This window comes from Anguilla anguilla, chromosome 3 (assembly GCF_013347855.1).
Source record: "Anguilla anguilla isolate fAngAng1 chromosome 3, fAngAng1.pri, whole genome shotgun sequence".
Taxonomy (NCBI): Eukaryota; Metazoa; Chordata; class Actinopteri; order Anguilliformes; family Anguillidae; genus Anguilla; species Anguilla anguilla.
This window is the reverse complement of record NC_049203.1, coordinates 11,555,764-11,573,537: the sequence shown is the minus strand read 5'-3', so window position 1 is coordinate 11,573,537 and position 17,774 is coordinate 11,555,764. Positions and strand designations below refer to the sequence as shown.

The window sequence follows — 17,774 nt, the reverse complement described above, 5'->3', positions numbered from 1 at the left end:
CCTCTTTGAGAGAGGGGCTAGACAGAAGCCACTTCTGAGAAAAACATTTAAGTCACACCTGGAATTTGTCTAAATTCACGTGAGACTTTTTAGCAGAACTAAAGTCCAGCTCTTTGGCCTGGAAGCAAAGCCCTATGTTTGGGCCAAAACAAACACTACTGTACCTATCGCCCAGGTGACACTGTCCCTACCATCAAACATGGTGATGGCAGCATTACGCTATGGGGTTGCTTTTCGGCAGGTGGGGCTGGGGAGCTTGTTTCCATCCAGGGCAAAATGGAGCCAAAAACAGGCAGATCCTTGCAGAGAACCTGCTTCAGCCATCTTGAGTTTTCCCCTCACAGAGAAGATTCGTGTTTCGAAATGACAATGACCCGAAGCACACTGCAAAAACTACAAAGGAATGGCTTCAAAAAGAGAAGGTCAATACTATGGAACGGTCCAGCCAAAGCCCAGACTTAAATCCCATTGAAAATCTGTGGAACGATGTGTTCACAAGCACTCTCTGTTTACCTTGGCAGATTTGGGAGTACATTTGCATGGAGGATTGGGAAAGAATTCAAAAAATCTAAATGTGCTGTAATTACGCACGTTCAAACATTACACAGAAAGATTATTACTGCCAAAGGCCTACCTACAAGGAGTATCGACTCTGTGGTGCAAATTTATAAACGCTAAATTCTTTTGCATAACAAATGTGTCTCATTTGTTGTTCGGTTTATTCAAATGGAGCTGAGCTCAAGCACACTACACGCAACATACTCTAAAAGAGGCCTTGGCCAGCTGAATTATGCTTGACCAGTAGAGAGCACTTTAATCCGTGACTACAGAGTCCTTTTATGCCGGCGACCCACTCTTGAACTACAGCTGCGACTTCCCTCCGCCGCCACCAGACGTCACTGTGGAGCCGCTGGAGGAGTCCGGGGGCCTTTATTAGAAAGGATGGATGTCTCGCCTGGGGACGCTTGCAAGTTATTAAAGCCGGTTGATTGTTTTCAGGCGGCTTCTTCACAAACCAAGGGCACACTTGACGGAGAGAGAGAGAGAGAGAGGGAGAGAGAGAGGGAGGGAGGGAGAGGGAGGGATGGAAAGAAGGAGCCAACGCGAGACAACCTCTTTCTCTCACACCCACACGCACTCAACATACATTGAGCATAAATGCAGACATAGGCATTTGCAAATGGGCCCAGGGGTGAATTATAATTAAATGACAAATGGAATACTAATACGATGCATGAATTAAATAGTTGTCACTGTGACATTCATCAAAATGAGCCCTTAGTGGATCATTCGCTTATGAAATTATGATATATTAAGCACGACAATTGCATCGAATTGGACTGTCAATCAATCAGTTACAACAATTAAAATGTGCACATTTAATGATGACCCAAGTCGCCGATGTGATGTTATATTTAGACGTTGATACGTTACATAAACGTCCTACATTCTCATTTTCAAACAGCGGTGCCAATGGCACCGGCACCTGGGGAACCCCCCTCTGGGGCTACCGCGGGCCTGGTGCCTGCCGCAGATGTGGCACTAGCAAAGAGGTGTGTGCGCTAACACACACACACACACAAGCACAGGCATGCCCTGACAGGTAAACTAATGGTCACAAACAAGTGACACAAGACAGCGTTCTTCTTTTCTCTTCTCTTGGCTGCTTAATAATTGAAAGAGTGGAGAAGTGCAATGCTATCAGTGTCAGTCAGCCAGTCCAACGGTTGAAAGAACAGTCTTTCCACTCTCCCTGTTTCTGTCCTTTCCATCAAATTTTAATCCTTCCCTCCTAAAACACAGTTCTCCATTACTCGCTAAGCTTGAGTGACTGCAGTGAATGCACACGCACAACGCACACCCATAAATAAATAAATATATACAGTACTGTGCAAAAGTCTTAGACACCCTAGATTTTAAAATATAATATATAGTATATATTTGGTCTTAGATGTTTATTTTTTTTGTTTTCTGCATTAGTGTGTCCGTAGAAAAGAGCAAATTTGAGATTTCCATACATGAATTTTACAAAAAATGAAATTTTACAAATACATTTTTATATTTTGTTAAATAAAGTAATATTTTAAGTAATAGACTACTTTTCAGATAAAAACGTGATCAAGGGTCTCTGCGATTACCTGGAGAGCCAGAAGCAAGTGAAACAGCCAACATCTGCAGAAGAACTGTGGCAAGTTCTCCAAAATGCTTGGAACAACCTACCAGCTGATTTTCTTATAAAACTGCAGGGCAGTGTACCTAAGAGAATTTATGTAGTTTTAAAGGCAAAGGGTGGTCACACCAAACATTGATTTTATTTAGTTTTTAACTATTTACTGCTCTTTATGTTATTTTTTTGATATTTATAACCTTTCATTTCATTATTTTTGAAAGCATCTTAGCTGTACTGCATTTTTTTACAAGTGTCTAAGACTTTTGCACAGTACTATATATATTCTGTGTGGCCATTTCAGCTGACTTGCATGATGTTGACACAAAGCACCACTGGACAAACCCCCACCTCAGCCGGGAGCACCGACTTCACACACAGAAATCTGAGCGGGCTCCATTTTCTTAATCTCAGACTAGCTTATCTGACTGCTGGTTTCAGGGAAGCTCTTTTTAACTTATTAGCGTTGCAAACGATGACCTCCGTGGGGACATCCTTGAAACGCGATATGAAGCCTGCCACTGTTCTTCCTCTCGCTCAGCGTCCTTACCGCGACCCCTTTCTCTGTCGTGGTCTCCCCTCCCTTCCCTGCCTTCCTCCCTCCTGCCTCTGCTCTCCATCTCTACCTCCCTCCATCTTTATTCATCTCTATCTCCGCAACCAGGTCCACGGCCCTCCTCTACCTTTCCTCCGCTTCACCCCGCCCTCCTCTCCCTCACGCTCGTCCCTCCGAGGCCCTATCCATCCTGCTCTCCCTCCCTCTCTCTCTCTCTCTCTTTCGGTAACTAAGTTCAGTCATTCGCTTACTCTCACCCCCTCCCTTCGCTCCTCTCCTGTCCCTTCTCCTTCTCCCCTCCCTCCCTCCATCCTTCTCTCCCCCTCCCGGGCTGTGGCGCCCCCGCCCCCTCCCCTCTCCTTCAGTGTATTAAAGCATTCTACACTCTCAGTAAAAAGCTGATTTATTTTCTCAGGGTATCGATCGCTCCCTGCATTAAAGATTATAATTCATTACCCTGGCCCTTTTAATACATTAAACACTCAAAATAAAAATAAAAAATAAATATAATAAAACAAAACCTGAGATGGGTGCAGGAACACGCACCGGTCTTGTCCAGCATTCCTGCACTCCACCTCCTCTCTCTCTCTCTCTCCCCCCCTTCTCTCTTTCTCTCCCTCTCCCTTGCTCACACACACACACACACCTACAGACACACACACAGAAAGGTACAGAGAAGCACAGCGTATAACTCCGCCCTGGTACGACAAAAGCCTCAAAATAAAACGGCAATTCTTTCTTTAGGTTGTTCATCTTGCTGGACTTATCACGTCAGCAGTTCGGTGCTATCATCACGTATGTGAACTCTATGGTGTTTATTGACCATCAATCGTTTTGTGACACCGAGCTCCGGTGGAGCGGTCCGCCGCGCTCCGGCTCTCACGCGCGCGCGGTACCAAACGGGACACGTCTCACGCCTCGCTGGCCGCAGACGGCAGCAGCTCGTTAGCCCCTTGTGGACATGTCTTTACACGAATCGAAAAAGTGTGCATTACATTGCGCTGCAGACATCCTTAGCCTTGAGCAGGACAGCAATGCGCAGCAGTGTAATTCTGCTAAAATCTCCCGAACAGCTCCCGTTATGTCAGTGGGTTGACTTGTTATCCGCAATCGCTGACCGAGATTTAATTTTCTTACTGCCCGGGATTACGTGCCTGTGCGATATGAAGTCCTACTGACAACAACATAGCGTGGTACCGGTAGACCTCGGATGCAGATGACACATCCCAGATATCCCACCCATGGCCAGGAGCTTCCAACCCAGTCATCTTCACGCTGTGTCCAGGGAGGGTAGGCGGCTCCCGGGGAATTATGGGACTTCAGTATGCCGTGTGTGGGCGGGGCAGGGAAGGGCAGGGGAGCTGTTGAGTGGGGATCTGAGATGACCAGGTACGTCTGTGTGTATCGATGTGTGAGGGCCAATCAGCAGCTGGCCTTCTTGGCTTTGGCCGTTGAATACTGCAATGGAGGGCTGTGGCAGAAATTAGCGTGTGTGTTTCTGAGTGTGAAAGTTTGTCTGTGTGTAAGTGTGTGTGTGCATGTGTGTGTGTGTGTGTGTGAGTGTGAAACTGTCTGTATGTCTGTGTGTAAGTGTGTGTGTGTATGCGCGCGTGTGTGTATGTGTGTGTGTGTGTGTGTATGCGTGCGCGTGTGTGTGTGTATGTGTGTGTATGTATAAGCATGCAAAAAGGTATTACTCACTGCTCTCTTCCCCTCTCAAACACAAACACTTACAGCACACTCGCTGCTTTAATATTGCAACAGCCCACATCTGTGAGGGTATCAGAAAGATCCCGCTTGGAGACAGAACCAGCCCGACACACACCGACACTTACAAGTTTACATACTCACACTCACACATGCTCACCCGTACACACACAACCACGCACACACACATGCTCTCACACACACACACACACACACGCACACATGCACACACACCTGACAAAGTCTCCATATGCACACCCACCCACGGCATCGCAGTCGCGAAAAAGCGCACATTCACAGGAGCCCCGCCCGGCGTTCCTCGCACATTAGCACGGACGCGCAAAGCGAAGCTCGCGCTAAAACAGCCTCCCTCTCTCCGACACAAACAGCGGACGGGGGGGGGGGGGGGCCCTCTGGAGTCCAGAGAAAAGGAGAGAAACACCCTGCGAAAGTTTTTGCCCTCGCTCCCACATCACTCTTCCCCCCGCCGGCCTCATGCGCTACCCCTCCGCTTAGTGACAGGCTTTCAGGCAGTAAATCAGCGCATTGATCCAGCCGAGCTGCGTGTGTCCTGGATTCGGCTAAAGAGCCATTTTCATCTCACAAGCCATTTTGCCTCCCTCTCCCCATCAATTAAACATCCGTCCTCCCCCTCTCCCTCTGACTCCATCTGGCCGGTGTTCTCCCCACACGTCCTTCCCTTTCCTCTTCTTCAGAGACCCCGCTCCAACTTTCCTCGTCCCCCGCGCTCCCCGCCACACTGAAGCCCTGGCAAATGTGCCGCGACTTCCTGCTACACTGTCTCACACACACGCAAACACACACACACACACACAGCGAGAGACGCAAGGACAGGCGCGCACGCACACATCTTTATGCACTCAGAGAGGAACAGGACACGGGACACACAGACAAGGGACAGATACACACACACACACATACGTACACACACAGATACGCTAAAGCAAACATCTGTGTCGACAGGGAGGTGATTCAGCGCAGAGTAAAAATGGCATGGGCGGTGCTCAGTGATCAGAAAAGAGGAAATAAGACAGAGATGGAGAGAGAGGACAGTGAGCGGAGAAAGGGTGAACGAGTGGGAGAAAGAACAGCAGTTGAGAATGAGGGAGAGAGTGAAATGGAGGAGGGGGCAGAACTGAAAGGGAAAGCATGCTGATAGGACTATGTTAAAGTCGGGGTGCGTTTTAAGGGATAGCGACTCCTTGACGCTCCCCCACCCCCCCTCCCCCCCACCCCCTCATTATGAAGTATGACTCCTCACTATCTGATTTTCAGGGCTGTGTACTGCTCATTAAAAAATGAAAGTCACTTTAGATGAATTCATTTCATTCTCCTCCAGAAGAGAATAGAAGGGAAACAGCAGTGGCTGGTGGAGGGGGAGGGGGCAGGAGGGGGGGTTATCTTTTCTGACAAGGTTAAAGAGGGAAAGGAGGTTGGGACAGAGGGGACACTGTGGAGGAGTGACAAACAGTCATTTCAACTGAAATAAATATGCCTTCGCCCTCCCCCACCGCTCGCTCTGTCTGGTTCGCTGATAAAATTCTCAGCCCTGGTTTATAATGAAGGCTTCAGAAGCAAGCTCACCGAAGGACAGAAACATTTTTCTAATAATGCTTTTTCTCCCGTTTTCTCTCCAATTTGGGAAGCCCAATTACGCAGTGACACGGCGAAGCTGCAATCTGGCGCTGACGCGGGAGCGAGCGCGCTCTCACCCCCCCCCCCCCCCTCCCCCCGCGAAGCGCGTCACCCGCTCGTTCCGCACCGCGGCCCACAGGCCCAGCTCGCACAGACACGAGTCTGAGGAACACACTTCACGCGCAGCCGTAGCACGCAGGCGCCCCCGTCCACCAGCAGGGGGTCGCTAGACGAGAGAAGACACATATCCCCACGCCAACCCCGGGCCGTGAGAGAGCCCGCTGTGTGCCAGTCGACGCCGGCTTTGGCTCTGTCCCGAACCGCCAGGCCCATCCGTGTACCAGGCCAGGACGAGCCCGCAGGTAGGCCCCAGAAACTGATCTAAATGCTGCACCGCAACTCCTGTAAAACTGCCCAGCGCGTCGGAGAGAAACTCCCTCACCACTGCTTGTGTTTAATTCTCACTCAGGCCCAGCGTTCATACCCGTACGTCCACTCACCACAAACAGCGCAGCCGCCGCGTGGCAGTCCACTCACCACAAACAGCGCAGCCGCCGCGTGGCAGCCCACTCAGCAACTCCATCTATCACAGCTCAGCCTCGTCTTCACCGTTCGCTATTAATATTACAGCTTATACACAGCGGTACACAAACACCCCAAACTCAATGTGCCCTTGATAGATTTAATGGGTCGTCTCTGTAGCGCTGTACATTTAACAGATGGAGAAAACGCTTGTTTTCAACAAGAACAGTGTCAGAGGTGCAGCTGAATCACAGATGCATCTCGGCAAACGCAGAACGCTTCGGGTACAGTGATTCACGCGGGATAGGGGTCTGTGCGGCCCAGCAGCAGACCCGGGGCGATGAGGACGATCGAGAGGAAGAGGAAACGGTCGGTGTCAAGCAGGCTTTGGCTTCACGGCCACGTCACAGTTTGCTCTTCATCCGGTGATCTGTGAGAAACAAAGTGCCCAGTTCATCATCACCATCATCATCATCATCATCATCACAATCATCATCATCACCATCATCATCGTCGTCATCATCATCATCATCATCATCATCATCAGCATAACAACAATCAGAAACAATTATCATAACTACAATTAAATTAATCACACCAATCGGAATCGCGGCCCCGGCCGCGTCGGCCCGACGGAGCGCGTGCAGTCAGACAAGCGGCTCCGCGGCGCGCTAACGGGCGTCTGCGCGCGCTCAGGCGGCAGTTCCCTCCGTGTCAATCTCCGCGCCGCGCGGAAGCGGCGGAGGGAGCCCCGTCAGCGGCTGCAGCGCATTAGCAGTCGCTCAAGCGGGCCCGTGTCACTCGCTCAGTTAGTGTCGGTTAGTACAGCCGCGCATTAGCGTCTCACTTTTGTCAGAAATCCGGTGCGCTGTCAATTCAACCCTCATTATGTGTTAGAGAGACAAACACAGGCGCGACAAGCTGTTACTACCGTAAACAGCTACTGTTAATGCGGCTACGGCGTGTGTAGGTCTACAACAAGTACTATATTACAGTTCACAACGGACATGTATCTACGTCACTCCATGCTTTTTTTTTTTTTTTTTTTACCTGTCCCTGTACCAAGATTTCTGATTGGTCAGCCAGCTAGGGGAAGGGGGAGGAGGAGGGGGGGGGGGGGGGCAAAGAAGGGGGTTTGTGGGGAAAACAAATGTGATAGGCTGAGATGCATATTTTGGGCCCCATAAAACAGTCGCACTTATATCATCAATGAAACATTGCTGTGACAGGTATGAAATAGGAAATACAGATTTAGATTGATTAATGTAAAAAATATACACAACCAGATTTTCATGAAAACATTTTTCACCTACAAAGAGGGTGCACCTTCTAATAGCTTAATACTGCCCACAGTAGGCATGAGTTGTTTGAAAACGAGAAGAGTGTGAAGCAGTACCGTGTTGTCGTTTATCGTTACGTGTTACCGTGTAGATACGTTTGGCAATAATGCGTTGTCTGTATTTTTCCGCACTTTCATGGGTGGTGTACTTAACGAATCAATCGACATTAATTTACTGAGCCAAAACGACACAACAATGCAGAAACAGCATGATCATTAAACTGTGCCGTCATGTTTCTTTTCTTTTAACAGCTGCTGGAATTGCGTGCTGAAGTGCAGTAATCCTGAGCCGTGTAAGGCAGTAGTAATGTGCAATGTGGTGTATCGGCAATGTAGTGCAACGTTATCGAGTGGACGAGCGGCGCTCTGTTAGTGCAGTGCTGTGCGTTGCAGTTGCTGTGTTATGTTCAGCTGCGCAGTGGACGCATGTCGCAGCAGTGTTGTTTAGCCTTAATAAAACGGATTCTGCGGTTGTGGTGTCGCCCAGCTGATGTGAAGTTTGATTGCTGCAGTGCTAGTCTTTGGTACTGTAGTATAATTATGACTGTGTGCCTTTTCAATGCAGAGCCATTTTAAACTGTAAACATCAGAAAAATTAAGTCGTATTTGATAGGTTTTTTTCACTATTAGAAGTCAATTTTATGCGAGTGAAAGTAATCATTTAAGAAGTGAAATATTAGCACCTGCCGAGATCCCTCCCCGAGATCCCTAAGCTGTCACTCTTAACTCAAAGGATATTACTTTATGATCTCTATCTGAGCGTTAGGTTTAGAAAAAATGAGGTTATAAAATATGCATGAAGTGAATGTTGGGTGTCCTGGAGAGCGGAGAGCGGAGAGTGTGTGTTCTGCAGCGGTTGTGCTCAGCTTTAAGGCATCTGCTTAACGACTGTAATGGAATGAAAGTGTTATGCGGCCGTCCAGCTGCTTGTGTCTGTGTGTTGCTATGGCAGTGCGGGAAGTTTCAGTGGCGTGTCGTGTGATGCAGTTGCACAGTATTATGGAGTTGATGCACGCTACATTCATAGTGATTATTTTTTTATAGTATTTGTGTAGTATTATGGTTTGTATGTGTGGTACAGAGCTCATGTGCAGTATTAAAGTGCAAATACACAGGAGCGCAGCTAGGATTGAGTGAATCTGAACAGTGCCCATTGTGAGAGAGGAAAATCAAGTGAATGATTGCAAAAAAAAGAAAAAAAAGCATACTTAGCCAAGACAGCATGACACCATGATCAATTAAAAAAATACACTTGGCAGATGATCCAAGATTGGCCATTTGCAATGTGTGTTTTTGCCCATTTAAATAAAGGCTTTTTTCACTTTTGTACCGCTGTTGTGAGTGCCTTGATTTTTATCAATTTAATTAATTATGGTGTCTTTTAACCTTGTCTGGGAGAAGCATCCTTTTTTTCCCAACTGATTTATATTGCATTGTTAAGGCGTGGATGTGTGTAGCAGTTCGGTAGCGTAGCGCTATGGAGTGGATGTGTTTGGGTAGCAGTTTTGTAGTGTGGTGCCATGCTGTGGAGTTGTGTACCAGTTTTGTAGTGCAGTGCTATGGTGTGGAGTTGTGTCGCAGTGTTGTAGTGTAGTGCTATGGTGTAGATGTGTATAGCAGTGCTATAGTGTAATGTTATAGGGTGGATGTATGTAGTAGAGCCATAGTTTAGTGTTATGGAGTGGACGTGTGTAGTAGTGGTATAGTGTAATGTTATGGAGCGGATGTGTGTAGCAGTGCTATAATGTAATGTTATGGAGTGGATGTGTGTAGTAGTGGTATAGTGCAGTGTTATGGAGCGGACGTGTGTAGCAGTGGTATAGTGTAGTGTTATGGAGCGGATGTGTGTAGTAGTGGTATAGTGCAGTGTTATGGAGCGGATGTGTGTAGCAGTGCTATAGCGCATTATCATGGAGCGGACGTGTGCAGCTCTGATGGTGTACACCTGTGCAGATGCTCACCGCGTGGGAAGTACTGCGGGAGCCTCTCCTGGTACAGCTCCTCGTCAGACTTCAGAAACACACAGAAGATGACACGATCCAGCTGAAAGAGAGAGAGAGAGAGACGGCGGGGGAAATGGCTCAGCACTCCTTCTGCAAGTCCGCGTCGGCGGAACGTTACCGGAGGACAGAGAAAGGCGACGGGGCCGAGGCGCTGGAGGACCGCACGCCGGCTGCGTTCAGCGCTGACTCAGCGCTACCGCAGGCACAGCCACCACGCTACAAAAAACGCGGGCTAAGCACCCAACCCAGATATACAAAAAGGAGTTCAAAACCCATCGCGCATTTTCCTCAACACACAGCCCCCGTTTCCTTTATTACACAGATGGACCATGATTACAGCAAACGGACTAGCGGCTTCCTGATGAGATGAACTGAGGGTTAGCGTTTGGACGATAGCCCTTAAGCTTAGATCCAATAAGCCTCCAAGGCTACAGCATAGCTTTCACACTGCTACCCCTGCAGTGGCTGAGCTTCAGATGCTTCTTCCCAAAAAAAGCCTCATAGCTGCTTTACAGAAATAACACACTGGGCATCTTCTGCCGCCAACAAAGGATTTCCAGCAAGCAGCTGATAGAAATCTGACGCCATCAGAAATATGGCAACCGCTTTTCCAGACACGTATCTGAAACAACCTGCCCCCGCGCGCCATCTCTTCCACGGAATATCTGCCCCCTCACCCGCCTCCCCCCCCCCCCCCCCCCGTCTGTGAGGCACTTAGAACATAGAAGAGCTAGTGGTGTGGAAAACGAGAACTTTAATTAGGAATCTTTAATTAGATATCTTTAATTAGTCATTTCACACGTCTGTGGAGTGAGGAGGGCGAGAGAGGCGCTGTGAATAGTAAACCAACTCAAAGAGTGGGCAGGCTGGGACAGAGGGGGCTGGGGGGCGGGGGCTGAGGCACAGGGAAGGACTGGGAAGGACAGGGCGCTCGGGGTGGGGGGAACAGCGTTCGATGTCCACGTAACTCCGCCAGTCTCTAACTCCCTGTCTCTCTTCCCACGTCTCCGGAGGACACGAACGCTTGTGTATATTAGTCTACTCTGGTCCCGCAAGGAGCCAATTAAATTCAAGCTTTGCGAGGCGTGCGTGCAGACTTAACGGTCCCCCCGGCATGCCGTCCCGTTGCGATGCCTCCTGTGTTCCCCTCCGAGCTCCAGCAACAACAGCAGCGGCAACAGGAGACCTGGAGGGGATCTGGGGGCGGAGTCAGGGGAGGGAGCAGCACACACCTGCGCATGGTGCTCTTCCAGGTACTGCCTGACTGTGGCCAGAGCAACGTCCACGGCTTGATCAGGAGGGTATCCTGCACAGGACGGGGACAGAATGGACACACACACACACACACACACAAATGCACACACACACACACACACGCACACACACATGCACACACACACACGCGCGCACAAAAACACACACACACACACATACACACACACGCATGCACACACACACATGCACACAAACACATACACACACACACACACAGCTGAAAAATTACAGTTGCTGAAACTATGTTCAATCTATCAGCCAGGCCTGACCTGCTCACAAAAACGTTTAACCTGCAATTTTACCCATATTATGCAAATGTATAAAATTACATCAAAATTATATTCCAGCCCATTCAAGATTTCACAGAAAAATGGGCCGATATTACAAGATCTCATTTTAGTTAAATTGCTGCTCATTCACATCAATGAAAACCACTCCTTTTATGAGTTACATTATCATTGTTATTTTCTGCTCTATTATTATCAGTGTTATTTTTCATACTTGCATGAATACAAACAGATATACTCACAAAACTGCCCAAAATTGGCCAAATTGTAAATTAATTCCATGAAAATTATTTCAGTGTACAATGCAATTAAAAAATAAACAATAACAAAAAGATCAAATCTAGGTTGCCCCCTCAAACCAGCCCATGAAGGATTCACAAAGAAACCAATTAAAATCCACGCTAGCTCTCATGCAAATAGTGCTCTGTACAGCTCGGAGGTGTCTGGTCTCCATTCTGCATAAACAGGGAATTATTCCATTTGAATTTTGATTGTTGATATTTATTAATTATTCAGCTGTCTGGCCGGATGTGCTTTCCTGCCCTTCTCCTCACTCTTGGAGAGGACACATTTATGATGTCCAAACAAATCTGGCGACCCGTGCCCCACGGGGGGGCGGAGCACACCTGGCCTACGCTGGCGCCTCATGAAGACCCCCCCCCCCAGGGCTCTGCCTTTCACCCATTGGCTCTCTCGGGTGTCCGTCAGTTCGGAAGAGCCACTTCCAGACAGCAGATTAAGTCTTTTTCTTCCAAGTGTGATCTGGCAGCTGCTCAGAGAGCACGTCTAAAATGCACCGTGAGTCCCGGGGAAGTCTTTGGTGTGCACAAATATGTGCTGAGCCCTGTGCACACACGGCTGTTTACAAACCACTCAGCGCAATGCAGCGCGAGGCCACACGCTTACCCCACGCTTACCCCCACACTTACACACAGGCTTACCCACACGCTTACACACAGGCTTACCCCCACACTTACCCACAGGCTTACCCCACGCTTACACACAGGCTTACCCCCACACTTACCCCCACACTTACCCCCACACTTACCCACACGCTTACCCACACGCGTGTGCGCCGCGCTCTGTGGACTCACCGTACACGCCGGTGGAGATGCAGGGGAAAGCCTGAGGACACACAGCAAAGAAAAAAAAAAAACAAAAAGGAACAATCTGAGACTCGTGATTACAGATTTCCACAATTTCCACAATGTGATCACGAACGATTTTCTTCTCTCCCTCTCCCACTGTCAATTTACCCCTCCTCCTTTCCTCTCCTGCTCCTTCCCTCCCACCCCTCCTCTGGGATCCCCTGTCTCCCTCCTGAACTCTGCCCTTCCTCAGTCCTCCCTTTCACCCTCCTCATCCTCACCATCCTCTCAGTCTAAGCCTTTCCTGTCATCCTTCCATCCATCATTCTCCACCATTCCACCCCACCCCCACCCACCCCCATCCGAGCCCTGTTTCAAATTCAGACAGCCTGACGAAAGTCATGTCCCCCAAATCCCCAGAGAGGTGACAGTGAACCGGCACAGGTTCCGGCACCCCCCCCCCTCCCTCACCACGGTCCTCAGCCGGTGCTCCAGGGCGACGTCCAGGCAGGCGCGGTAACAGCTCCGCAGGCCGTCCCTCTCCCGCTCTCCCACCGGCCCCTGGGCGATGGGCCCCACCGTGTGAATCACGTCTGAGGGGGGGGAGACACACGTGTGCCCGTCACCTCCCGCTCCTTCACCAACCCCCGCCGTCACACCCCTCCCTCTCCTCCAGTCTTTCTGCCTTCAGTCCTCCATCCTCTCCCCTTCCCATCTCCACCCAAACCCCCCACTCCGAAACCAAACCCCCCCCCCCGCGCTCCCCTCTGTCAGGTCGTCCCGTCACTGTGGCCTTATTTACGACCCCACTCGGCTCCTGTTTACAGCATCGATCGCCCCAGTGTTTGTTTTGTCTGTCACCCGCGCCATACATCAACCGACAGGGAGAGGAGCGACTCCGAGAAGACAGAGGAGAGCGGGCGAGGGAGGAGGTGGGGAAAGGAGTGGGAGAAGGAAGGAAGGAAGGAAGGAGTTAGGGCCGGAGAGATGGAGAACGGAGGAGAACGGAGGAGAACGGGGACAGTGTGGAGGCGGGCAAACGGAAGGACGGCCGTGACAGATGGAGAATCTGGGTCCTCTGGGACGACACGCAAGAGAAGAATCATGGTCACTAAGCACAAAACAACATAACAGCAAAACAAAATTCAAATCCTGCAAATTAAGCAAACGTATCCTTCAAAGAGAATGGAAAAAGCTTGTTTGAAAGAAGTTTGAGGTTTATGGGAAATAAGAGAATGAACAACGATTACAAATAGGAATCACAGCAAGCGAGAAAGTAAATAAAACAAACAGGATTAGAGCAAAATGCTCAGCTGAAAGACCCTTGGGTCACATGGCTTAGCTCATACTTTGAAGAAGTGAGAAAAAAGTGAGGAGTAAAAGAACAGAGGAACAACAGAAAATGGTGAAAAGGGGAGAATGAGAAAGCCAAATGGGGGAAGGAGAAATGGAGTAAGAGGAAGAAGAAAAAAAACAAGAAAGCGACTGAGTGAAATGGAAGAGTGGGGAGGGGAGGGTGGGGGGGGGGGGGTGGGGAGAAATAGCCGGATCGCATTGCTGCGTTTTCATTTTTTTCCCCTGACTGCCGCTCAGTACGTGCTTCCTCCGCCCTGCCTCCATCTTCCCTGGGGGCGCGTGCGTCTGTTCTGGCCTGCCTGACACTCTGAGCTGGAGAAGGGTCCGGAAAAAAGGCACGGGCCACAGCCCGAGGACACAACAACTCAGACTGCGGGATGGGAGAAGGCACTCCGCTCACGCCTGAACACACGTGTGTGCAGCGACCGTCCGGCCGGCTCGTGTGTCCGTGGGGATTAAGGCTGCGTCCTGCGCCACCCTCCATTTTAATGCCCTTAATGGTCAGGCTTTTATTGTCATGGCAGCCTTTTAAGACCCCCCCCCCCACCCCTCCACCAGCCCCCCCAGCCCCGCCTGGGAAAGGCCAGCGGGGCTGTTGCTCAGTGGGGTGGACATGTAGGCCAAACGCAGGGGTGGGCTTTTGCACAAAGGAGGGTGCGGCCTCCACCCACCCAACCACCTCACCTGGGGACACGGCCATCTAACACCTCCTGTCACCCTGTTATACCCCCCCCCCCCCCCCCCCCCCCCCGAATCCCTGACCAGTCACCAGTGTCAGCTCAATCAAAGGGTCATGACAAAAAAAAAAAAAAATTCCACAGGAGAAGCCAGAATGGAGCTAAGAATAATCACAAAAAAAATACAATGACGTTTGGGAGTGATGGGAAGGCTTTCTGTCATCCAGGGTTAGAAATCCCTCCCGCCTTCCTCTCTAGTCTCGCTCTGAGCTCTCACCCGCTCCACTCTCGGTTTCAGTCCTTTTGCTGTCCTTCTGATGCCTCTCAAGACGCTGTTTGCTGGAACGAGTCAATATTTACAAGTGCTCCAGCGCTCGGAACAACGCAGCGCAGCGTAATATCGCCGAAATGTAATTACGCAGCGGCGGCTAATTAGCGACGAAGCCGTTTCCGCTGGTCATCGCCGCTCCGCATCCCCTGAAGGTGCTGCTGTGCGCCCGCGCGTCCGAAGGAGGGGCGCTGAGTCTCAAAGGAGCGCTAAGATTCGGCGGCGGGACCTCTGAGAGCTCGGAGGAGCCGGGACCCGCGGACCTTCTCTCTCCTCACCCCGGCAGAGCGTGGGCACGATCAATCGCCGGCCCGACGAGAGCCGGGGGAAAGAAAGAAGAAAAAAAAAAACAGGTGATCTGGCTGAAAACCCACACAGTGACCATGGAAACCAATTAAGGGCTGAGTAACCCGGCCCCCCCCCCTCCCCCACCCCCACCACCCCCACCACCCCCCCCAGCCCTCCCACTGCCCTGGAGGACTACAGTTTGCCCCCTCCCTGTGCGTGTTACCAACTCAAACCTTTCTCTCATCCACCCTGCTATGGAATTTAATTACATGGCAAAGGCCCCGGTGCCTCAGTCTGTGACACGCTCCACGGCCCACTGGCACGGACGATTCGCAAATACTTCCTCCTCCGGTCAGGGAAGAGGGCCAATAGCGCGCTCGGGCGGTGTTTCCCAAAGCGTGCCATTGGCCACTAAGGGCAGGTGTCCCGTGAGCACTGCAGGGAGGGAGGGAGGGATACAGTTGACAGGATACTCCCTTGTTAAAAATTCAGTCCTCTGGCCTTCACAAGTGTTCCAGAATTTGTTCAAAAATAGAAAAAGCTAACTACTCACAGAAAAGGATGAGGTCTGTGTGAAGACAGTGACCCATAAACCACCCTTTCCAATAATTACACACTGTAAAGGTTGTAATCTGCCATTGCTACTCAAAAGCCTAGGCATGGTAATGATAACGATTAATAGTTCAAACTCAGAAAACAACCGTCACCATCATCATTTCTCTAACTGCCAGTATTCAGTCTAAGGACGGTAACTTCACTGAGGATCTCCCGGCATGGATGGACTAGGAAGTACGACCGAGATAAACCTCAGGGACATTCGGGGCACATATTTACATTTGTACCGGCAGCCCAGACTCACAGAGCGTTCGTCTCTTAACGGATGATCAAGATCAAACACGTCGGCAGCACTCTGTACTCGGCACTGAAGGGCCTCTCACACGCGCTCACAGCAAACGAAGAATTATCCCAACAATGTCAAATCTGGCTGTGTTAATGTCATCGAGACCAGCAGGGCCTCAGCACGGGGACAAGGGAAGCCAGGGGAATTACTGCACAAATCCCTCAGTCTCTCTGGTGTTGCAGTGGACAGCACAAGAGCACAGGAGTATTGCGTTAGACAGCTGAGCAAGGGAAGGAGGGAGGGCGGGAGGGAGGGGGAGAGAGAGAGAGAGAGAGCGGGGTGTAGAGAGAGAGAGAGAGAGAGAGAGTGAGAGGGAGTGGGGGAGAGAGAGAATGAAAGTGTGTGTGTGTTTGACAGAGACAGAGACAGAGAGAGAGAGAGAGCAGGGTAGAGAGAAAGAAAGCGAGAGAAGGAGTGGGGGAGAGAGAGAATGAAAGTGTGTGTGTGTTTGACAGAGAGAGAGAGAGGCAGAGAGAGAGAGAGAGCAGGGTAGAGAGAAAGAGAGAGATAGAGAGAGTGGGGGGAGAGAGAGAATGAAAGTGTGTGTGTGTTTGACAGAGAGAGACAGAGACAGAGAGAGAGAGAGATGGAGAGAGAGAGAGACAGAGAGAGAGAGAGAGACGGAGAGAGAGAGACAGAGAGAGAGAGAGAGACAGAGAGAGACAGAGAGAGAGAGAGAGAGACAGAGAGAGAGAGATGGAGAGAGAGAGATGGAGAGACAGAGAGAGAGAGAGAGAGAGAGAGAGGTTCCTAGAGGAAGGGGTGTTTGTTCGTTTGCCGGTGCAGTTTTTAATTAGCGTTAATTGGCCACAGAGGGAAGAGGGACCAGGGGCATGGAGATTGATGCAGGAGATCTCTGCTCGTTTTTCCTCACTAACAATCGGGGCTGTTTGTTTTCCACGGCCCTGGCTCTGACCCGTGGGGCAGGCTTCGTATTGGTACACAGGTTGGCTTTGGGACTGGGGTGCCGATCGGCTCCCTCCCCCCAACAGCCCCCCCCCACCCGCACCTTCCCGCCCCCTGCCACCGCCAGAGACTCCTCTCCGTTTGAGTGGCGCTGGATTGAAAAGCAGCATTACCTCACCCTCTGTAACTCCCTCCTCTTCGCTCGCACTTCTTACATTTTCCAAGTTCAAAGAGCCCTCCTGGCGCAACGCAGAATTACAAAACAGGAAGAAAAAAAAATACGGCATACAATAATCAAAATGCAAATCACGATGGTACGATAGCTACAATAGTAAAAAAAAAAAAAAAACATGAAAATAATAAGGAATAATAAATGAGTTGCTAATAACTCACGTAAAAAAAAAAAAATAACAGTCTCTCTCTGTCTGGGATCAATTGTAATCAAAACTCCCATGTCAGGAATTACATTTCTGCATGTTCTCCTGAAGCGTACAGCCTAGTCTTGAACCAAGAACGTACCAGTAAAAGAGCAACAGAGAGCAGGTCTACACCTGCCATTCTCTTTACAGGATATTTTTATTAATGATATACTGTAGGCCTGGATTCAATCAACATGTTTTCCAGAAGAGAGCAACAAGCAGCAGACATCTGTAAAGGGCTGAGTTGACTGGCACGTCATTAATTTCCCCGAATTAAAGCATTTGGAGAATTGTCGTGT

General features: G+C 49.9%; 1 protein-coding gene across 2 annotated transcripts in view; it reads right to left on the bottom strand.

The window, feature by feature from the left end:
• Positions 1–6,754: 6,754 nt before the first annotated feature.
• The window catches only part of macrod1 (mono-ADP ribosylhydrolase 1), a 77,102-nt gene continuing 66,082 nt past the window's right edge, over positions 6,755–17,774 (bottom strand). The window contains exons 6-11 of one of the 2 annotated variants that reach the window (XM_035411499.1): positions 13,072–13,193; positions 12,607–12,637; positions 11,183–11,256; positions 9,909–9,990; positions 7,659–7,694; positions 6,755–7,038 (exon numbers count right to left, since the gene is read on the bottom strand). In XM_035411499.1, the coding sequence (XP_035267390.1) occupies positions 7,687–7,694; positions 9,909–9,990; positions 11,183–11,256; positions 12,607–12,637; positions 13,072–13,193 (317 nt within the window). In that variant the 3' untranslated portion in view covers positions 6,755–7,038; positions 7,659–7,686. The remainder of the gene's footprint in view (positions 7,039–7,658; positions 7,695–9,908; positions 9,991–11,182; positions 11,257–12,606; positions 12,638–13,071; positions 13,194–17,774) is intronic. The other variant, XM_035411498.1, reaches the window with a different exon arrangement.